At 46.0% G+C, this 23,612-nt stretch overlaps 1 protein-coding gene across 6 annotated transcripts in view; it reads right to left on the bottom strand.

The window, feature by feature from the left end:
- Positions 1-23,612, bottom strand: part of STXBP4 (syntaxin binding protein 4) — a 161,028-nt gene that overhangs the window by 10,450 nt on the left and 126,966 nt on the right. For 5 of the 6 annotated variants that reach the window (XM_077328683.1, XM_077328680.1, XM_077328681.1 and 2 more), the window contains one exon: positions 2,304-5,719. The exons of the other annotated variant lie outside the window; for it this stretch is intronic. In XM_077328683.1, coding sequence (XP_077184798.1) covers positions 5,712-5,719 — 8 coding nt within the window. In that variant the 3' untranslated portion in view covers positions 2,304-5,711. Of the gene's footprint in view, positions 1-2,303; positions 5,720-23,612 lie in introns of those variants that run through there. 6 annotated transcript variants of the gene reach the window in all.

Raw genomic sequence — 23,612 nt, 5'->3', positions numbered from 1 at the left:
ACACTTTTCTTGGATGCTTTAGGATGCTTTGGGCTGATCCTGCGTTGAGCAGGGGGTTGGACTAGATGGCCTTTATGGCCCCTTCCAACTCTAGGATTCTGTGATTCTGTGATATATTTCACTTATTGGGGTAGCTTCCCAAGAGATCTACATATTATTAGCCAAGAGGCTGCAATCTGACAAAAGCACAATCTCTACCTTGGGGCCATAGGGATGATAAAGAGATTTTTCTGCACTCTTGAGGGGACTCCCCGGGTGTGCAGAAAAAACCCAAATTTTAACCAAAATACATTGGGTAGTTTAACACTGTCTCCCCAATACAATTGTGATGAGAGCAGAGCTGCTACAGCCCAGCCCGGCGTCAGACTCCAGCAGATGCTACTGGCCTCAGTAGCAAAGCACAAGGGCAGCTGTGCGGGACCCAGCTGCAGGGCTGGAGGCTGCCTGTGAGTTGCTTTGTGGACTGACCACAGTTGTGTGGGATCGCTGTAGCCCAGCTGCAGTGGAGGACTCCTGGCAGCTGAGCCAGGCTCAGAGGGGATGGAGGACACAGGCAGCTACACTGGGCCCAGATGTGGTATGTGTGTGTGGGACTCCCGGCAGGTGCTGCAGCCTGGTTGCTACAGCAGAGGATACCCAGCAGCCAAGCAGTGCAGAGGAGGGTGCCAGAAGCCAGGCTGAGCAGCAGTGGATGCTGGGGTTACCCTCTCAGTGCAACTATCATGGGTTCCCACTTGTTGTACCCTAATCTTCTGGGAGTGAACCATCCAGAGTCTTATGGATCCACAACCTTACCAGATCTTCCAAGATTTTCAAAAACTGGGCTGCGTACGAGAGGGCCGCACAAAATAGACACTTGTGCACACTAGATGGCCCTCACAAGTGGATGCAACTGTCCAGGGCCTTCTAGAAACAGTGTCCCCTTTCTGCTGATTCACTCCCTGCCTTCCAAAGGATGCTGTTTTATTCCTGCCTCATCTCCACCAGGGCACGCTCCCCATCTAAGCGCCTGAAGCTGACGTAATGCGAAATAACAAATCGCTCATCTGGGACCCATGAAGTGGCTTTTATGGAAGGAATTATTAGGTTGGTTAACTTCAGTTCAAATAGAGACATTGCTGGGAGCTGGCAGAACATGCTTTCCAGAAATTGCCGGCCACATTTCTCCTTTGCTAGTGAGGGGACGGGGGAGGGAGGCATTTCCCATTGCCAATCCTAATACGTAATGGCTGTTAAAGAATTCCAGCAGGCACAGTTATTCCAAAGAAGCTCCTCTTGCTGGCAGATGCGGTACAAGCAGGTAGTGCGCTGCTCCCATGAGCCAAATATATCCTGAAGCAGAGAGCTGATTAATATGCAGAGAAGGCTCCAGCGGGGGTGTTTCAGGGAAGGGAAAACGGGTTTCCTTATATAGCTTTCTGTTGGCTTGGGCTTTAAATTACATCTTAAGCAGCAAAGGAATGCTTCGAAGCGGAGATGCTAGCACGCAGCCTAATTCAGTGGTTCTTTGCAAGCTCAGGAGCTTTGGTGAGAAGAACACGGTGTTCTCCCACCCACAGCAGTGTTCACTGTTCAACAGAGGGGGCATTTTTGCACGTGCATAGAAGAGGATGGAGAAGATTGCTCGTGGAAGAGTTTTGCAAACATTTTGGACTGGGCACCTGCCGCACAGGTGTTTTGATCCGTCCTGCCTCTCTGATGGGAGGGAGTTTTTTGAGAGGCATCCACCCAACTTCTCCTCCTGTCACTTTTCACGGGTTCCCCTGGTTTGTTCCTGTTTCCCAAACTCGCTCGGATACAGAAAAATCATTGCCCAGGTGGGACACTCCCCTGATGCCACATTTAAACAGCCCCGATAAAGCTGCTCTTCTTGATGACTGCCAGGTGCAGCTGGAGAAGACTACTTTGTCCCCAAGAGAAATACCGGCAGTGCGAGGTCATTGCAGCTTTTACACATGATGGATAATGTACTTTCGGTGCACTTCAGCAATTGTTCCTGTTCCACGCAAGACGGTCGGATTGCAAACTATCGCTGAAGTGCACTGAGAGTGTCTGAAAGCCGCATTAGACATGAGGGCTGAGGCGAACAGTGGCACATGGGTCCCCCAGCTTAGAGGATGCCCGTAAGCAGAACTCTTTGGTGTGATTTTAAAGTGGATTGGTTTGCTTTTATTGTTAACTGAAATGGCCTTTGGAAAATTATAATGGGACCTAATTATTGTTCAACACCCTGAGACGGCGAGTCCGATATATAAATCAATTAATAAAATAGAAGCAACAAACAGGGCTAAAGTGCCAAATGCTGGAAATGAAATTCAGGGCAATTTATTTTGCCATAAACACTCTTAGGAACAGAGTTGTCTAGAACTGGTTACAAGTCGCAGAGGTATTAATGAATAATCCTCGATCCACAATGTCTACTTGCAATTTCTGGTGTGGTCCAGTTTGCTTTCGGACTTAACCAGGGAAGGAAAACAAGCAAGGATCAGAACATATGCTTTACTTTTAAAAAAGAGAGAGAGTACAGTTGGCTTTAATGTATGCACAAGCTTGGGATTGAGACACTGCGGCACGAGAAATGTCCCAAGAGCAATTCACCTGGACCCGTGGGGGTCAAGCAAGGTGGACTTACTCTGGAGAATCTGCAAGTTAGTATGCAGAGACCGAGGCAAGGCTCCCGGCTGCTGAAATGTTATTAGATGGAGTGGTGGGGGCTGCAGATTGTCATCGCGGCTGTTGGTAGGATAAAGGTTTTGACCCAATTACTCAATGTATGCATTGGTTCAAAAGACTACAAAACAGATGGTGCAGGGCGAAGAAAAACAGGCAGTCTATCCCTGCTGGGAGCGAGCTGGCGCCCCACCCTCTTCGAAAAGGAGATCAGTTTCTAAGCAGAACTGCAGCCGATCGGCTAAAGATGTCTGAACATGCTGGTTTCAGATCAAGGCAGCTCTTGACAGTCATGGCATCCTTCAGGCTTGGCATGCGGATGCACACAATTCACAGTTCGGGCTTCCTTACGGCAACCCCGTCAGCAGAACAACACCCTTTCTAAAACAACAGAAATGAATTGGCTTAGAAGGGTGTAACTCAACTGAGGACAGAATAGTTATGTACTTATCACATGGCATGTGTGTAATAAAGGCAGGAGAGCCTCAGATGGTCTGCCTGCCAGGCAAGGGACGTTCGGGGGTGGCTTGCCATTGCTTGTCCCCGTGTCACAACCCTGGTATTCCTTGGAGGTCGCCCTTCCAAGTGCTATCCAGGGCCAACCCTTCTCAGCTTCTGAGACTGGACAGGATCGCGTTTGCCTGGGCTATGCAGGTTGGATGGCACTGTAAATTACCCTATACAACTACTATTCCCAAGATTCTTGGAGAAAGAAAGCAAAGTACTTTGCTACCCATAAAATGTAAAGGTAAAGGTATCCCCTGTGCAATCACCGAGTCATGTCTGACCCTTGGGGTGACGCCCTTGAGCGTTTTCTTGGCAGACTCAATACAGGGTGGTTTGCCAGTGCCTTCCCCAGTCATTACCGTTTACCCCCCAGCAAGCTGGGTACTCATTTTACCGAACTTGGAAGGATGGAAGGCTGAGTCAACCTTGAGCCGGCTGCTGGGATTGAACTCCCAGCCTCATGGGCAGAGCTGTTAGACTGCATGTCTGCTGCCTTACCACTCTGCGCCACAAGAGGCTCTACCCATAGGCCCCTGTTTTTCTCATCAGCTCTTATCTATTAAAGTCTCTGCCTGAGGTTTCACTGCTTTCTGATGTCCCCAGTTTCTTCTTTTGGCTCCCATGTTTTCTAAGAGTAAGGTAACCAAAAAGGAAACACAATAACCAAGTGATCGGTGACTGGTTTATATTGTCAGACAAAGCCCATATGTGTTTCATCAGAGGGATCAGAGAATTCACCTAGTGCTGGATATATACACAACAATTAAATTCTTTTTCTAGTTTACTAATAGTAGAATGATATGGGTGTGGATCAAGGCGACCTTACAAGATATTTGACAGGAAATATCGATTATCTTGCTCAAAAGGCTGACATATCGCTCCAGTGTGGCCTTAGATACTTTGCCAACATAAATACATGCTTAAAGGTTTGTGAATAAGACAGTTCTGTTCTCTACGGCCAACTGTGATTGTATCAGCTGTTCCCTACACATGGTAACTCTTCACTTTATACCCTGCTTTTCTCCCCAACAGAGACCTAAAGCGAGTAATATCGGTCTCCCACCTTCATTTTCTCCTAGTGATAATCTTGTGAGGTGGGTTAGGCTGAGAGTGTGTGACTTGGCTCAAGGGTCATCCAGCAAGCTTCCGGGGCAGAGCAAGGATCCGAAGATCCCTGCACAACTAATAACCTCTGGCCCACTCTGGTTCTCTAACAGGCCACCTGACTCGTTTCTCAGAAGTTAAAGCCTGCAAGCCTGTACACAGTAGGCAAAATCGCAGTAGCATGCCAAATGAGATAAACCACAAGTCTGCCACAGTAGAAACCTTCCCTCTGCTCTAGCTGTTGTTGCAGGCAACCAGTCATGGGGTAACATCTGGTGACTCCGGAGGCAGATGCAGCTCCCTGTTCAAAGCAAAGGCAGCTTCCATCCAGGTCATGAGATACAGACAGAGATGTGTGCCACTGCCCAGCCACTGAACATGGAGCCTGATTCTCTTTGCACCGCTTTATCCTGGGTTCTGGTAGACACAAAAGCATGACCTTGTACTTTGAACAAATGCAAACACCGAACCCTGCCCCCATCCCTGGTGAGGATTGAAAGGGCCTGGGAAGGGTTGATAGCAGCTGCAGATCGGCTAAAGGGGAAAAAGAAGCTAGGGGGAAAACCTGTTGAAACCTCAGAGAACATACAGAATCCCGAAATGGTAGCAAGATTGTGAGAGGTAGGGTATTGCCGCCCCCCAAGTTGTTTTACTTCCTGTGGTCCCTCGTGGGCCCCAGCTTGTGGATACACAAATGAAGAAGAAGAAGAAGAGTTGGTTCTTATATGCCGCCTTTCCCTACCTGAAGGAGGCTCAAAGCAGCTTACAGTCACCTTCCCATTCCTCTCCCCACTACAGACACCCTGTGAGGTGGGTGAAGCTGAGAGAGCGCTGATATTACTGCTTGGTCAGAACAGCTTTATCAGTGCCGTGGCGAGCCCTAGGTCACCCAGCTGGCTGCATGTGAGGGAGCACAGAATTGAACCCGGCATGCCAGATTAGAAGTCCGCACTCCTAACCACTACACCAAACTGGCTCTCTATGTATTAAAAACAGGACCTCTATACATTAAAATACATGACCTCTATGTATTAAAAACAGGTACAAATACTTCTTTTCTCCCAGTCAGACTGAGTGCTTGCTGCCTAATCTAATAGAAACCCTTCCTTTGGGAGGCTGGGCTCATCAGCCTGCTAGGGAAAGTCCGCAGATGCAGGGGCAGATATTGTGAAGAAGCCCATTGTTTCCTCCTTGAACTCAATCCCGCCTCAGCGGTGGCAAAGCTTCTAATAATGTGCACTGGAACTAGCTCATGAACCCCAGACAACCGGGAAAAGGTCAACTTTCAGGAGTTGCACATTCATTTTCCACCAGTGGATGTCCTCAGCTTTTGGGATCCGGGGATTCTCGGAAACTGTCATCCTCGTTGTCTTCAGAGTATGGCAAGGTGAGGACATTGGTGACAGGATGGATCCAGGATGTTGTCTGTGTCACATGGCTAGGTAAGGACAAAAATAAAGCGATTAGCAGAGCAATCCTAAGAACGCTGGCCTGGGGGTCAAGCCCATGGAGACGGGAGTAAGATTCTGACTAGACTTGTTTCGGATTGCTTTCTAAACCTTGCCTGACAGTTAAAGCCAACTTTTCAGTACCTGCCATAAATGTGCTAGTGAGAATCCAGCAGCTGTGATTGCTGGCTGCTATGTAATAGAGGAAAGGAAAGATAACTCTCTGGTGGGAAAATAATTTCTTACACATATATGCTTCAGTACCAGGCATGTCACCTGTGCTGGAATTATGAAGCGAGTAGCTTTGCTACTTTTACAAAATAGTATTTTTTAAAAAACGAGTACTTGCTACTTTTAAAAAACACGAAACCTTTGCCATTCACAGGTTTGATTTGCCTTTCTGCTTCTTCGTGGTCATGACATCATGTGACAGGGCCTTCAGCCGCTTGCCATGACATCATGGCGACCATTGCATAGATACATTTTGCAACCCCCCCTCCCCAACAACAATAGGGTGGTTTTGCTACTAAAAGGCAGTATCTGCAGATTGCACTGTTCATGGTTATCCCAGAAACAGATTCGCCATACATGGGAGGGGTATACTGTACCTACACCAAGTTGAGAGTCAGTGGGGAAAACATCTCTGAAGAACTGGTTGGCATTAACAGAATCAATATTCTAAAGGTTTATAAAATGCATAGGAGGGAGATTGCAATCCCACTCATCTGGAGGATTTCAGACAATCATGGTGGGGAGGAGAGAAAAAGCCTCTCTCTAAAACCTCGGGGAGCTTCTGCCAAACAGAGGAGCCAATACAAAGCTGGATGCACTAAGGCAGGGGTAGTCAACCTGTGGTCCTCCAGATGTCCATGGACTACAATTCCCATGAGCCCCTGACTCAGAGAACCAGCATGGTGTAGTGCTTAAGAGCAGCGGCTTCTAATCTGGTGAGCCAGGTTTGATTCCCCCTTCCTCCACATGCAGCCAGTTGGGTAACCTTGGGCTTGTCACAGCCCTGATAGCGCTGTTCTCACGCATCTCTATCAGCCTCACTACCTCACAGGGTGTCTGTTGTAGGGAGAGGAAGGGAAGGCAACTGTAAGCCACTTGCTTGGATAGCAAAAAGTGGGGTGTAAAAACCAACACTGCTTCTTTGGTATACAGCAAATCCAGATAAAACACTAGGTAGACCTAGACAGTTTAAGCACTGGAGGCTTTGTGCCGGGCTGCAGGCTGGAGTTTGTGCCGGGGCAGGTTGACCCGCCTTTTCCTACTCCCACACGGGGGAACATTTGGTGTGGTGCACCTCTTCTGCTCCTAATTTGTGCTCCCACATGGGAGCAGGGGCAACAAAGTTCCCAGTGCAGAAATGGTCCTAGTCATCAAGACTGCCCTGGTGGTGTGGAAAAGGAAGCAGCAGCCTTCCCTCCATAGGAACCTTCTAAGACAGTGGCCCACCTAGTGGTATCTGAGTCAACAGAATGGTCAATCTGTGCCATTTTGACTTTCACTCTAACTAGATGTTTAACTATTGGTGAATAGGTAACGTGCTTTGCTTTTAAAGACGCATGCAGCTCAACCACTTGCTTTGGAAAGCAAGTCCCATTGGCTTTGATTACACTCACCCTCCAAGCAAAGCAGCCTCTTTTAGCAAAGACAAACATGGCAATCTGGTTATTGAGAACTTAAGAAACAGGAGCCCCTGCCACTGTAGACGGAGAAATGAAGCACAGCATGAGAGGCGTGCACTCTTCCTTTCCACTGTGTGGGTAGCGCTCAGCCCTCCTCCTTTTCACAGGAAAATGTGCCATTAATAAGAACAACACTGTGCTGTACTGGATTCTGCTAACAGATTCAAAATTGCTGTAGTGAAGCCTCTGCAGAAAGGCTTGCGACTGGAGAAGGACTCTAGCAGAAGGCAAATCAAGGCAACTTTTGAATTTTTGCAGAACTGAACAAATCTAGAGGAGGGGTGAGAAATCTGTCCCCCAATAGTTAGAGCATTGGCCCTCTCGCCCAGCATGCAGAGTTGAGACCACCAGCCAAGGCTGAAGTGACGGCCCCACACTGAGTTGCCAAGCTTTGACCCTTACTGAGCCGACAGACTACAGTAAGGAGAGACCCCAACTTTCCAACTTTTTTACCATTAAGAAAGACCTGGAACGTTCTTCAGAAACCCCAGAAGTGGCGCAATCATGCAGAATATGGATGGGAGGCATAGCTGGGTACGTGCCCACCTGTGGCCCCTCCCTTCCCCATCCCCTCCAGGGGTGGCCATTGGGGGGGAGGGCAGGTTGACATGACTATATATGGTCATACCCCAAGAAATGTTTAACAAATTTTAAAAATACATTAAAAATTGCTGAACTCCCACCCATTAGGAAACCCTTCCAGGGCTGTCAAGAGACCCCAGGGTTTCCTGAAACCCTGGCTGAAAAAGCCTGCCCTAGAGTAAGGAGACATATCCTCTTCATATTGGACTTGAACTCATAAAAAGGGCACTTACATCTCACCCCTTGCTTCTATATGATATCTCCTGTTTATACTATTTTTCTTACTAGGGATTAGAACAATGCTGTAAGTTTGAGATGCATGCAAGAGACATCGGGAGGAGGAAAAAGGACTCTAGCTTTTTCCTCCTTCCCTCATCCTGATGGTTATTTTCTGCTCTTCCCCAGCAGAAAGGACATCAGCCGTGGCTCCTTCTGTATTAGTCTCACTGGCTTCAGAAAGAAGCCAGGAGCCTTCAGAGAGGCAGCTGCATCAGAAGTTGATCTTTGATCCTACTTCAGAAGAATGGACTGTATCTTTCTCCTCCCTGTCTGCCTTACTTTGTACATTACAGAGCAAGTTTGATGATCTCACAAAGTTGTCTGCCTCCATGCTGAATTGGGACACACTGATAGTAGATATCAATCCTGTAAAAGGTTCCAGGAGAGAAGAAGGCAGGGGTACATGATACATACCATACTACAAGGCATCACAGCAAATGCTGGGACCAAATTAAAACTGACCTCCACATTACATAGGTCAGTTCTCCTGGAGGAAATGCCAGCTTTGGAAGGTGGACAGTATGATATATGATCAGGTGTAGGAGAAAAGTCCTAGGTGGACTGAGTTCTTCTTTCTCCTCAAACTCTGCCCATCCCAAACACTGCCTTCACATCTCTAGGAATCCCCCAAATTTGAGCTGGCAGCCCTATGAACAGAGCCAACGGGGTGTGGCGCAGGAGTGCCATTTGATGTTTCCTAACTTGTTTGTATATGCATCATGTATCACAAATGTTCATTTTTATTAGGGACTAGGTGCCTCAAAAGCTGGAGTTAGCCCATGCCTCACTGGACATCTAAGGGGGCATGAGTGTCAAGTATAAATATGTGTGGACAAATAACTTCTTCATTTCTGTTTGTGGAGAGTAAGGTACTGATTGTGGTGCCATCCTGGAGAAATCCAGGCTCTGAGGCAAATGGCATGACAAAGAGAGTACTTTCACACAATCTTCATTTGTGAGAGGGTTTGTAGACATGGGAAAGGTTGGACAAGGAAAATATAACATTTCCTCTTTGTATGGCTTGCGTGCCTTATAAGAATCCCTTCTAGAACCTGGCTACAATAAAGAAGAAGAGTTGGTTCTTATATGCCGCTTTTCTCTACCTGAAGGAGTCTCAAAGTGCCTTACAGTCACCTTCCCTTTCCTCTCCCCACAACATACACCCTATGAGGTAAGTGAAGCTGAGAGAACTCTGAGAGAATTGTGACTGGCCCAAGGTCATCCAGCTGGCTGCATGTGGAAGAGGAGTGGGAAATCAAACCCAGTTCTCCAGATTAGAGGCCACTGCTCTTAACCATTGCACCAAGCTAGCACAAGAGACATAATATTATCCACAATCATCCAGTTTGCAGTATATATTTAACCATGTAGAGCAGTGGTAGTCAACCTGTGGTCCTCCAGATTAGCGGTCCCCATCCTTCTTGTAGTCAGGGACCGCCTCCGAGGGTGGGAGAGAGCCGGCGGCCTGGCTGCTGCAGCTGTACATAAATGCGCACGCGCAGTTGCCGCACATGCACATTTTCGCCACTAGGTGGCACTAACACGCATGCGCAGAGCTACCGTGCATGTGCGTTTTCGCCAGCAGGGGGCGCAAACATGCATGCGCGGCAGCTCTACACATGCGCGTTTTTGTCACTGGCGTGCCGGCGGCCGCGCCTGCCTCTCCCCCCCTCTCGCTGCGGGGGGGGAGGCAGGCGCGGCTGCTGGCGGTCCGGTAGCATGGCCTTCGCGGCCCGGTACCGGCCTGCGGACCGGGGGTTGAGGACCCCTGCTCCAGATGTCCATGGACTACAAGTACCATGAGCCCCTACCAGCATTTGCTGGCAGGGGCTCATGGGAATTGTAGTCTATGGACATCTGGAGGACCACAGGTTGACTACCCCTGATGTAGAGGAACAAGCCCTTGAATATACTCGTCAGGAGCCTATCATCACCATCACCATCATTCATAGAGAACCATTGAGATGGGTGATGTTTTACATAGTAGCAGAAGCCAAAAGGACAGTCGACTTGCAATCTGAATTTTTATACAGAGGGAAGTAACAGAGTAAAGGAAAGGAAAACAGAGATAAAACCTAGAATATCATGAATGGGCTAAAATCCCTCATTTTTTAAATACTGTTTTTTCCTACCCAATCTTTGATTCTTTTGAAAAGCCATGGCGAAACTAGAGATTTGAAAAACTGCAAAAGCTTAAGTTTTAATAATAGTCCTATGTTCTAATTCTGTTAGGCTTGATGGAATAATGCTGATAGGAACACTACTATTACACTTCAAATGCTTTTCTGAAAACGATGTAACTTACAGTGCAATCCAAAGAATGTTGTCCTGGGAGTAAGTCCCATTAAGGAGACCTGCTTTGGATTGGACTGCAGGTCACGAAAAACAAAGGAACATCACTGGCGTTTTGTAAATGGGACTTTGGAGAGATGATGCCAGCTGGAGCAGAAAGTAGAGGGCTAGAGGGGCTTGTTAATCAGAGACAGATCAACAATTATTCTGCATATGGTACAAGGGTAAGGTGACCAGATTTTAACATTGGTAAAGCAGGACACCATTGATCGGGGGGGGGGGGGTTCTTGATTAAAAATTTGATCTCTATGGAGCCACAAAAGGTTTCATAGAACGCATAGAATGCAAAAGTAGTATTGTAATATATATATTTTAATTTCAACATAAGTACAATTTGCCAGGTACCCCCAGATGTCCCTCCAAAAGTGGGACAATCTGGTCACCTTATACAATGGTTCTGAATACTCATTCTGGGCCCTGTAAACAAATGTCTCAAAACGCAGTGAAAGTGTGCAGCAAAATGATTTCTACCCTTTCTAACATTACATGTGTCCTCCCTTGATGGAGTGGTTGAAGGCAGCTTCCTATAATTACAACAGACAGAGCATTCAGTAGGCTCAACTTCTAGCTGCAATGCTTGTAAACACTCCAGTGTTTGCATTTCACATTTCACATTTCTGATACAGAACTAAGGTTTGGTTCAGATGTCCCTTCAGATAGGCCTAGGGGATCTCCTCTATGACTGGGATTTCTCGGGAGGACCTCCCACCTGCCAGCATTCAAAGCAGTCAGTTCCAGAGTGGATTCATGATCAGTTGGATTGCATCATTGCCTGGTCCCCCCATTTGGAAAGAGATGGCGCTCTACAACAATCCATTCCTTCAGGCAGCCATGGCTCTCTTTTGAAAGTAGGAGCTCCTTATTTGATGGTGACTTTCCCTAGTCAGTGGAGATCATTCTGACCAAACAAGGAACTCCAACTTTTAAAAGTTATGGAGTGGGACATTAAGTTAGTTATTTCTGGGAGTGAGAGATAATGAAAGAGGAGAAGGAGAGAGACTCGTTGCACACAGCCCTATATGAACCCCAATCTTAACGGAATGATATTCTAAATGTTGCTGAATAGGGATCCATTTCCCCATCCCCCTGTTCCTTGCAGGCACTGGGACATAAGCATCTTTTATTGGACAGGAATGAGAACTCCTCACTTCCACAATGGGGGGTTTGTTTCCAGAACTGAATGAACTGCTTTCAGGTTCAAAAGTTACTCCAGTGGCTGAGAAGCACAAGAGATAAGCAACATCACGACATGTGATTTCATCCCTCAAGACTTTTCTATAACATCTGGTGCATAATGTGGAAGCAATGATGGGGAGGGGCTATGGTTCAATGGCAGAGAAAGTCCCAGGATCAATCCTTGGCATCTCCAGTTAAAAGAGATCAGAAAGATCATTTGGAAGACCTCCGCTTGAGATACTGCCTGTCAGACCAGGCAAATTATCTGACTCTAAATAAGGCAGCTTCATATATTGATATGTTCAATGATATATACAGGGAGCAAAACATCATGTGGTTCTTTCACTTCTGAATGTTAATCAATCTCTGACACCTTTCAACCAATCAGTCATATTTAACATATACCATGTTTTTTAATTTTAAGAAATTTTAATAAATCAGTGTCTCTACCACTGAAGCCCACAATTTTGTCATTGTTAGGTGCGAAGTCGTGTCCGACCCATTGCGACCCCATGGACTATGATCCTCCAGGCCTTCCTGTCCTCTACCATTCCCCGGAGTCCGTTTAAGCTCGCATTGACTGCTTCAGTGACTCCATCCAGCCACCTCATTCTCTGTCGTCCCCTTCTTCTTTTGCCCTCAATCACTCCCAGCATTAGGCTCTTCTCCAAGGAGTCCTTCCTTCTCATGAGGTGGCCAAAGTATTTGAGTTTCACTTTCAGGATCTGGCTTTCTAAAGAGCAGTCAGGGCTGATCTCCTCTAGGACTGACCGGTTTGTTCGCCTTGCAGTCCAAGGGACTCGCAAGAGTCTTCTCCAGCACTAGAGTTCAAAAGCCTCAATTCTTTGATGCTCGGCCTTCCTTATGGTCCAACTTTCGCAGCCATACATTGCAACTGGGAAGACCATAGCCTACAATAGGATTGGCCAATCAACACCAGCATTTGCCACACTCAAATGGTGCCTCTGGAAGAAGACGAACATCTCTCTCAAGTCTCTTCCAGACACCAATCCTACCAATCCTCCTATATGGGTCAGAAACATGGACTTTCCTAAAACCTGACATAAACAAACTCGAGACCTTCTGAATGTGATGCCTGCGGCAGATTCTGAGTGTCTCTCTATGACCGTTTACGCACTGGAGGTTTCATGCTGGGCTGCAGGCTGGAGTTTTAGTCATGGCAGGTTGCTTCACCTCTTCCTGCACCCACATGAGGGAACATTTGGCCCGGAGCGCCTCATCTGCTCCTCATTTGTGCTCCTATATGGGAGCTGGAGCAGTGAAGTTTCCAGTGCATAAATGGTCTATGTGATCATAATCGAAATGAGACTATTCGGACAAAATGTGACAACCAGCCACAAATTAAAGAGCAAATCCAAAAGTGCAGACTGCAATGGTTTGGCCATGTCTGCAGAACGAACACCAGCAAACTGCCTCATAACCTCCTCTGGCAAGAACGACCAACTGAATGGAAGATCCAGCGACTGGTGCCAAAGAAAACATGGCTTAAACAGACCACAGAAGTCCTTAGAAACCAGCGGCTGACTGTCCACATGGCCAAAACTACTGCCACCAATTGACAAGAGGGGAAACGTATTATAAACAAGGCAAAAAATCCAGCAGCACCTACAGCAGCGTATTGGCTGAGAGGACAACCTGCTCCACCAATTGCCAGCTAAAGGATAAAAAGGAGATAATACAAAAGTGAATAAAGAGCCATTGATTCACACACAGATCTCTCTCTCTCTCTCTCTGGGTAACTCTTGGTCTCACTTACCCTGACCTTGCCCCCTAATTAAAAAAGCAAATGCTTATAAATCAACACTAAGCCTAGACACCCTCAATGCCCCAAACAGGCAGAACGGGCAAAGGTACAGGATACTTGCAGACTGCCTTGCTGCTTATATATAGACCTTTGAGAGTGCTGCGGCTAAAGCGCTTTGACATAATCAGTCTGATGAGATAATCCCAGATTTGCTGTTTTGTGGAACATTCTCATCTTGGAAAATCCACCCTCTCTTGCTCCAAGGGGGAGGAACCTCACTGAATGAGATGAGGTGGGAGTTCAAAACCTGATGATGGGGAAAAAGTGCCTCATATTAATTCTCATTCTTGTCCAGAACTGACAGGCCGTAGTTTGCCAAAGTTGTTTTCCTCGATGGAGACTTGAGATCCTTTTCACTGGGGCCGTTGGGGGATTGTGCGGTGAATTCCAAAAACTTTGGAAAGACAGTAACACCAATCCCCATCTGGACCTCCCTTTCTATCCCTTCCCAACCCAAATAAAAACTTTTCCATTTAAAATGCTGAGCGGCATGGCCTGGCAAGCCAGGCTTCAGGGGAAAATATCCATCTGGCCAGCGTTGAAGAGTAACCCACGCATCTGTTTAAGCCCATGATTATTCTGAAGAGTTTTAATGTTTAGGAGTTGGGTACCCATGACTTGTGTAAGAAAAAGGCAATGTTTCCTTGCAGGCTATGGCAACGCTGGCTTTTTCACTTTTTCCCAGACGCTAAAGTGCAAAGAAAACAATACCAGTGCCTTTTATATTTTATTGACACGATAGCATGGTAGGCCTATGTCCTGTTAATCAGGGGTAATCAACCTGTGGTCTTCCAGATGTTCATGGACTACAATTCCCATGAGCCCCTGCCAGCATTTGCTGGCAGGGGCTCATGGGAATTGTAGTCCATGAACATCTGGAAGACCACAGGTTAACTACCCCTGCTGTTAAGGACACCTATTCCCTATTCCTTACTGCTTCTAAAGGCGACACCCTTCAAAGTCACAAACGTATTGGTGCAGGAAGTCCATCATCTTCCCTATCACTCTACTCTGTGGGCAAATGAAATGAAGATGCGAAGTTTCCAGGAGACGGCGGATGAAATTTTGCCGTATTTCAGCCTCAAGAGAATTAATTTAGTGAAAAATCACATAAGATTGGTATATACTTCATCCAAGATTATCATGTGATCGATCACTACGGAGGGAAATTGGGCCTGCCTCCCTGGAGTGGCTTTTGTTGTCACAGCACGAAAGATATAAATGTGTATCTCTTCCACTGCAGCCTCTGGAAATTCATTTCAAACACCTTCTAGGCTCAGAATCCTTCTTGCCCACTCTCTTTCCACTCCCCCCCCCATCATGAGGATTATTTATATTTATTATATTTCTACCCTGCCACTCTCCATGGACTCTAGGCGAGTTACAAGTCATATAAACCCCATAAAACCTCCCCATAAAATAACATAATCCAGATGGTGACATAATCTCATAGCTCCCCCCCCACCCAGTAGCCACCCATCTCGGGGGGATTGCTAGATGTAAATGCTTAGCCTGACGCGAGGCCTCATAGAACTTATTCCTGGCCTCAACCAAGACCTGGTTGAGGAGCTGGTGGAAGAGACCTGGTGGAAGAGCTCCGTTTTACAGGCCCTGGAGAACTGTGATAGCTCTGCCAGGGCACTCTCTCTTTCTCTCTCTCTCTCTCTCTCTCTTGTAGAAAAGCATTATCTAAACCTGTGTCTGAACTCCCTTATGGAATGGTATACATGTGTACTTCCAGAAATTCTCAGTCACCAGAAATGGAAACAGCAGAGTGGTAAAGAGAATGGGCTCTGAATCTGAGACCCCCAGGTTCAACTGATGGCTCAGCCACAGAAGTCAAAGTGCAGCTCTCCTTAGGACTGCATAGTCAGTGCTATATTTGGAAGTGGGAGTCCTTTGTGTAAACATGAAGCTGACCAAGCAAGCGAGCGAATGTCGCTCAGCAGAAGCTGCTTCACGGTGTTGTTGCAGAGGAATGCCTGGAGGAACCGTGAGATCGGAACGTAACCGATGAGCACGGCATTTTCTTTCAAAAGCGCCAATCACTGCTGTGGTTCTCCTTTGCTGGACTCCTAATCAGGATACTTCTGCTTTGACAATCCAACAAAAGCCAAAGAACAATACTGAGCAAGTACAGTAAATCTCTCTCTCAGAAGCATCTGGCAGAGACAATTTGCAGGGACTGAAAACATGCCGACAGCTTGGGAAGTTACTTGTTTTTTTACAATCAAAACCAGATGGTTTGACCTAAAACATCAACATTTCTTTTAATATCTTCTGTTTATTTGGTTGCCAGCTGGCCTGGGGCCGGGGGGAGGGAGGTCTTAGGAAAATACTGGGTGAAAACACACCTGTTGGGAATGTAGAGTACTAGCAGTCTTGTCTCATTGTAAGCCCATCTGCCTTGGTACAGGATGTACAGCATGTTCAGGGACTGTGATGGGAAAGGGCTATCGGGAAGCAATGGATGGAGCAGACCATAGGCAAGGAACCGCCACGATGGGAGGCGAAGATTCAAGTTATTCCCGGACTTCGTCTCAAGCAAGGAAACAGCTTGCAGATGGGATGGGACCACTTGTGGACAGACTCTTAATGTCTTTTTTATGCTGCCCAAGTGGCTAAAGGGGGTTTCGAGTACAGAAGACACCAGAAAAGGAACCAAGTCTGAGAAGTTTCTTGAACTCCCGAGACACTAGCCCCTTTCAGATAGAATGAATATTTTGGACGGGGGGCACAGGATCATGGTGACAAGCACCCTTCCCCAACCTATGCATGTCCAATTGAATGTACCAACAGAACTAATAGCATGTATGTGCATACTGCTATTTCAAAGTGATTTTTACATGGCTCCCAATTACACCAACACACTGTGGAATGAGTCTTTGGTTCTTATTTTACATTCTTGTAACATCCCTTTCTTCCCTGACCCTTCCCTTTCTATTACTTGAACTCTTATCAGTCCAGCTGCTTTGGATGGACACCCTATGCATGTGATGGATTGAGCTCTGATTTAGAAACTATTATCTATTGATATACATAAAATTGTGACCCTACACCAGGGGTAGTCAAACTGCGGCCCTCCAGATGTCCATGGACTACAATTCCTATGAGCCCCTGGGGCTCATGGGAATTGTAGTCCATGGACATCTGGAGGGCCGCAGTTTGACTACCCCTGCCCTACACCCTGACAAAATGCTGAAGGTTCCACAGCCTCCTATTGGTGGATTCTCCCCCACTCAGGGCCAATTGCTGCTCTTGCTCAGCATTTCACAGATTCCCTTCCCTTCAGGCTTGCTGTGAAGGAAGCTTCTAACAGCCCTTGACTGAGACGAGGGATTGAGGCAAGGGATACGCTTCCTAGAGCAATGCAGGGGAGTCTGAGGCATGAGTGTGCTTTCCTTTTAATGGGGGAAAGCTTTCCCCTTCTGCCTAACGGTTGGCTGACGGGGAGGCCACAGAAAAGCCCCTTCTCACTTAAAATACTGCATGTCCAGCATCACTACTGGAGGGAGGATGCAGCCAAGCCATGCGGGCCTCTTCTCCACCACTCTCTGAACATTTGAGGCCTACCGCACAAGGTTGCTGTGGAGATGAGGCCTACTGCAGAAGTCTGTTGTGCAAATGAAACTGTTGCAGGGGTTCATTTACCTCCTGTTTCATCTACACAACAATCCTGTGCAGTAGGCCTCAAGTGTTCCATCACCACAACAACCTGTGTGGGAGGCCTCAAATATCTACCCCCCCCCCAGGGCAGCCAATTTTGCCTGGAGGGCTGATCTGTATAGTGTGGAGATGAGCTGTAATTCCCAGAGATTTCCAGACCCCACATGGAGGTTGGTTACCTCTGGGTTAGAAATATTCTTTGAGGTTTGAAAGTGGGGCCTCAAAAGGGTATCATGCTTCTGCAGCCACCCAGTTAGCCATATAGCACCCCCAGCCTATTTCAGATCAAGAAAACATTGCAGAGAGGAGGTAAGGTTGCCTGATAGGTGTAGATTTATGTTCTGGAATTCCACACTTCCTAGGTGGGCTTGAACCTGACTTGGCTCAGGACTGTTGTGCAGGGAGAGATCTCCTCTTAGGGTTGATAGTTTCCAAGTGAGGCACATAACCCCCACCAAACCATGAACTAGTGCCCATTGCATTACAGCGCTCAACGGGCTTTAGTACTAATCCTGGAATAAATGCTGGCAATCTTTAAGTCTCTACTCATGGTCTGGAAAAAACCCCAAAAGCTTCAAGAAGGGAAGGAATCAACGGAAACAGACATTCTTCTCTTTCAAGTGCTGCAATCTCCCACCTGCTCACTTGGATGTAAAGGACAAATATTATAGTCACACAATATGTTCTGCTCATCCAGGTCTACTTGAAAAACATTGTATGCAGTTGTTATCAGAAACCCATCTTGTTTATTTCATGAAAAATGGATTCCTTCTTGTTTTAAAATCTTGGCATGCATGAAGCGGACAGAATCTTTTAGCAGCATCGTTTTGGTGTTGCAGAAATCCTATTTATATGTCAGGGTGTTCGTTCTCTCTCTCTCCCCCATCAAAAAGCCACTGACAAGTGTATTAGACACAAGCACTGAGTGCTGCGTGGTCGACGACAAGAAGCTAACAAATTGATTCTAAATGAAAAGAGAACATCAAAGAGACTAAAGTATACTCTGAGGGACACAGAGGGTTGGACCATACAATGGTATGGATTCTACCAGTTTTTCTTCAGACAAAAGAGGGGGGTCAATTTGACCACCGAAAGGACAATGCAAATAATCCTGGGTCCCACCTAGATACAAGTCATGCAGAATGAGAGGAATCAGAGACGATGATACTCCAAGTTACTAGCATTTCTGGGTCTGCACATGTTTTAGCCACATATTATCCCCATGACTGACTTCCAGCATTATTATCATGATTTTTAAAATTTGGATCTCCTAGTACTAAATACTGTACCTGGGGGAAATAAGGTGCGGCAGTGTTATAAGTATGGGTTGTATCAAAAATCTCGCTCAATATGAAAAGAGAGTATCTCTACAGGGGAGGCAATTGTTTGTATGCTTTGTTCTGTGGAACGTGCATTTTTTGGAACGCCAAAGAACAATCCATATTACTGCTTTTCAGAGTGGGAATAGCCCAAACTATTGCGCAGTGAGTGAATGTGTGTGTGTGTATGTGTGTGTGTGTACTGGGGCTTAGAAATTTGCACTGATATTCACTTTGGGGTGAAGGGGTTCTCTAGTACAGAACTGTATAGAAAAGCTGTCTAGAATAGGCTGAAAATAGTAAATCTGTAACTAAAGTATCCCAGTTGTAGGGTATAGGAGCTCAGCTCAAAAGTTCAAAGGAAGTGAAACGTTGTTTTATAGACTGTATTTTCCTCTGTGTTTTATTCGTATAAGTAAAAGTTTCTTGTTTTGATCAACACCATGGACTGCATGTCTAAGGGACAGAAGCACACACACCATTTAATATCTCAGTCTATACACATATATTAGAGGCTATAAACGAATGGTGGCAGTGGGAAACAGGAACAGTGTTTGAGCCCTGTCCACAGTGACTCTGTGTGAGCGAGGGCTGTTTGTTAAAAGCAGCTGTGCTCTCCTGTCTGTGGATGCCTCTGGGAGGGAGAAGATTGGAGGCATGAGGTGGTCATGACCCTCCGTAGATTTCTAAAGAGAAAAGAAGGGTGGCAAATGTGACATCGTGACCTGCATATAACCGGTACTCTGAATAACAGAAGTTATAGTGAGTGGACAAGGGTTGTCACCTCCCTTTTTATGATACCTCTTAGTCTTGCATATGATTAAATACATTTATTGGGGCTTTTGTGGGTTCCCTAGTACAGTGGTCCCCAACCTTTTTTCGGCTGGGGACCGGCAGGGCAACTGCCCCGCCTGCGCAGCGCGCATGAGCGGCTGGGCCGCGCATGCGCACATGCGCGCTGCACGGCCGAAATCGTGCATGCGCGGCATTCTCGCGATGCAATGCGTGGCCCTAATTCCCTCTCCCGCAGTAAGAAGCTTCCCGGGCTGCAAGCTTGCAGCCTGGAAAGTTTTTTACTGTGGGGGGGGGGCGGGGAGAGGGAACGGGCCGCGGACTGCAGGTTGGGGACCACTGCCCTAGTATATCAATTGCTTTCAATCCACAACACATACTCACAATATGTCTGGGTTTTGTTTTCATTAGTTCTTTTCCGAATCTTGCCCATCTAGAATGTTTTCACCCTGGGAGCAACACACATGGTCCTCCTGTCCTTCATTGTGTCCTACTCATTGTGGGGTTGAGTGGGTGAACATGGTGGGGACCCACCATCTTGGAGCTTATCAGAATGTTTTAAGCATGTTTGTATTTTGAATAAAAAGATAATATAGTTACTTGGGCTTGCCTGTGTCCTTTATAAAGTTTATATCTCCAGTCCCTGTTATTATATATTATGGCATGCCATGGTCCGGCATGAAAAACTTACATTGATCTCAGATCCGGCTCTCATAATAAATGAGCTTGATATTTCTGGTTTGACCCTTTTAAATCCATTGAAGTCAATAAGCTTTCAAGGGCGCAACATCACCTAGAACTGTTGATTTTTACATTTTTAGGAACAGCCTTGTTTTAGAAAACCATTCCAGAAGGGTTCAAGAACAGCCTTTCTCAACTTTTTTACTATTGAGAAACCCCTGAAACATTCTTGAGGCTTCAAGAAACCCCAGAAGTATCACGATTGTGCAGAATGTTGTTGAGAAGCATAGCTATGTACATGACCCCCCCCACTCCCTCCAGGCACATCACTGACAATTTTGGGAGGGGGGGTCATGTTCACATGACCATATATGATCATATCACCCAATACATGTTTAATAATTTAATATATATATTAAAATTTAATTAACCCTCACCCATTGGGGAAACCCTTCCATGACCATCAAGAAACCCCTGGTCGAGAAAGCCTGGTTCAGAAAATTGTTAAGCTGCATTGCAGCTTCCAGGAACTCCTTATATCTAAAAGCTTCTTTATTTCCCCAGATGGTACACAGTATATTGGGAAAAGGCAGAGCTTGCTTTTGTTAAAGCAGCAAAGCACAGTTTAGGGCAAATCCTCTTAGATTTCACACATATGTAAGCTGTAGGAGGAAGTAGGAGGACAGCAAAAGACCTTTCCTACCTGGGGGTGTTAGTCTCATGATGCTGAGCTGCAACATGGCAACACTAAATGTGGTAGGAGGACAGAAGAGACCAGCTGGGGTGGGTTTTTTCAGCAACGTGCTGACATTGCTACTAGTTTCTATTTTATGGTGTTGGCGCAATCGTCTGGATAATGCATTCAGGGCAACGTATGAGCATTAAAAACATACACACACACAGCAAGGCAACCCAAGTTTCACGTGAAGAAAAGCTAAATTCTGAAAACTGTACCAGCTATGCAAATTATACGCCTTGTGATCAGGCATAAGTAATGTTCCTAGTCTTGAAGAGGATCCAGGACTCATGTAAAGCCCTGAAGCGCCATCCCATGACTACTGCGTGGCCTACACAACTTTCCTGTGGCTTCTAACATATCAACATGCATTCACAACAGTACTTTCATTTGTATGAACTTTAAAGAAAGGATGAGGAATTCTGTCTTAACACCATACACTGTCCTGTGAAAAGTGCCCCAAACACCAAGCATGGGCCCCAGTGAATATAACATACATTTAAGCTGCATGGATTCAAATGGTGAGTTACAGTGTCATCCTATGCAGAATTAATCCAATCCAAGCACATTGAGATTAAGGCTATTAAACTTGTGAAACTTTGCATTCTTAAGCATATGATTAATTCTCCCACTGAAATCAGCAGCACCTAACAGAGGTCAGTGTTGGATGGATTGGGCCCATTTTCTTCTACCACCCTAGCTGATGTAGCATCTAGTGCATGGCTGATATAGATCAATCAGAGGTGTACAAGTGCACATTGGGGGACTATTGTTGATGAACTAACTCTTAACTTTAGAGTCATGTTGGTCTGAAGCAGCAGAACAAAGTTTGAGTTCAGTGGCACCAGTCAATACATATAGGGAGCGGTAATAAATCCCCTACCTCTAAGTATGGAGTAGAAACTTCCACTTCAGTGCATCAGAGATAATGTGCTTGCACATGAAAACTTATACTTTGAAGAAAACTTTGTTGGTCTTAAAGGTGTCCCTGGGCTCAAAGTATGTAATCATCACTCTGGTCCTTCCATTTTTTTTACAGAATATCACTAAACACATTCAGTTGCGATCTAATTGTGTAGTATATTTTAAATGCTATCTTTCTTTGAAGAAGTGAAGAGTGGTACACCATTCTCCCTTTCACGTTTTATCCTCACAACAACCCTGTAGGTAGGAGACATCAGGCTGAAAGAGTATGGCTGGCCTAATTAATCCAGTAGTTTTCATGACGTGGAACCCGGTGCTCCTAGCTCCCACTATAAAACTCTTACACTATGCAAAGCCAGATCTCATGGTATGGATGCAAAGGTGCTTCCACAACTCTGACATTTCCTCACAGTTTGCTTAGATGGCAATCTTTTATGCATCAGGCAAAACCCTTTCGGCTCATCTGAAGTTTTATGTGATTTTTATCTAACTCCCCTGTGAAGTTTGATGGATGACTTCCACCCCTCCCACCAATGATCTGACAAGATTTTTATATATTGTAATTGGTTTTAGGATTTGTTTTATGATCTGCTGCTATTCTGATTACTCTTTCCCCCCCACCCCCTGCAGCTTAACTCCAGCTCTTTTAGATGCTACTTTGCATTTATATTTCTACTTGGTTATATTGCTGCTAATTTATGTGTTTCGAAGAGTTATCATATTCCATCTTGGGCATTTTATATGCAGAGAGGCAAATGCCTTTCTGCCAGCTATGATGATTCTCTGCCCTTTTCCCAAATGAACCATCTCTGTTTTGTACCACAGGTTCATTTGATTGGCAGTTGATTCAGGCATAATTACTTTATGGAATTTGCTGCTGAACAACGTGGTGGTGGCCAGTGGCTTAGATCAGGGGTAGTCAACCTGTGGTCCTCCAGATGTTCATGGACTACAATTCCCATGAGCAAATGCTGGCAGGGACTCATGAGAATTGTAGTCCATGAACATTTGGAGGACCACAGGTTGACTACCGCTGGCTTAGATGACCCAAGAAGAGATTATGGAGGAAAGAGATTGATGGAGGAAAGGCCTCTCAACAGATATTAGCCATGAGGCCTATACTGAACTTCCATGTTCAGAGGAGTATGCCACTGAAGACCAACTACAAGACCTCCTTGCCTGCAGGCATTTCTGGGGGCTCAAGATGGCTGCTGTGGGAAACTGGATGATGAACTGCACAGTCTTTTGGTCTGAGCCAGCAGGTCTCTTTTTATGTTCATATACACTCTTTGTAAATTCCACTGAAAATTATAAGATCTATGAAAAGATGCTAGGCCATCATTTGGCTTCCACAAACTCCAGTGCAATTTCTGTAGGAATACTCCCAGGAACACTGCATGCTAGCCATGCACAGGCCAAGAATACAGAGCCATCCCACCAATGTGACAGGGCAATGGAGCCTAGTGGGAGTCCAGAAGCCTGCCTGCCAGCTCAGTCCAGTTATCCAATAGATTACTTTTCCTGTGGGTAGACCTGGCCTCTATACAGCGCATAGGAAACAACAACTTCATTATTGCCAATGGCCATAGACCTGGGCCTAGTCTGCACACACAGGATAATGCACTTTCAATGTGCTTTGGCAGTTGGATTTTCCTGTGCAGAACAGGAAAATCTACTTCTAAAGTGCATTGAAAGTGCATTATCTATTGTGTGCAGACTAGGCCCAGGGCTCTGTCTCTGTCCAAAAGACTCAGCATCAGTCATTAGGCAGGACTTCTAGTCACTTTGTAACCTGAAGAGACAGTAATGCCAATATGTTAAACACATCAAGAGCTATTGGAGATTCCATAGCAGATTGAA

The sequence above is a fragment of the Paroedura picta genome, chromosome 3 (assembly GCF_049243985.1).
Source record: "Paroedura picta isolate Pp20150507F chromosome 3, Ppicta_v3.0, whole genome shotgun sequence".
NCBI lineage: Eukaryota > Metazoa > Chordata > Lepidosauria > Squamata > Gekkonidae > Paroedura > Paroedura picta.
The sequence above is the reverse complement of the archived record's forward strand: the minus strand, read 5'-3'. Positions and strand labels throughout refer to the sequence as shown.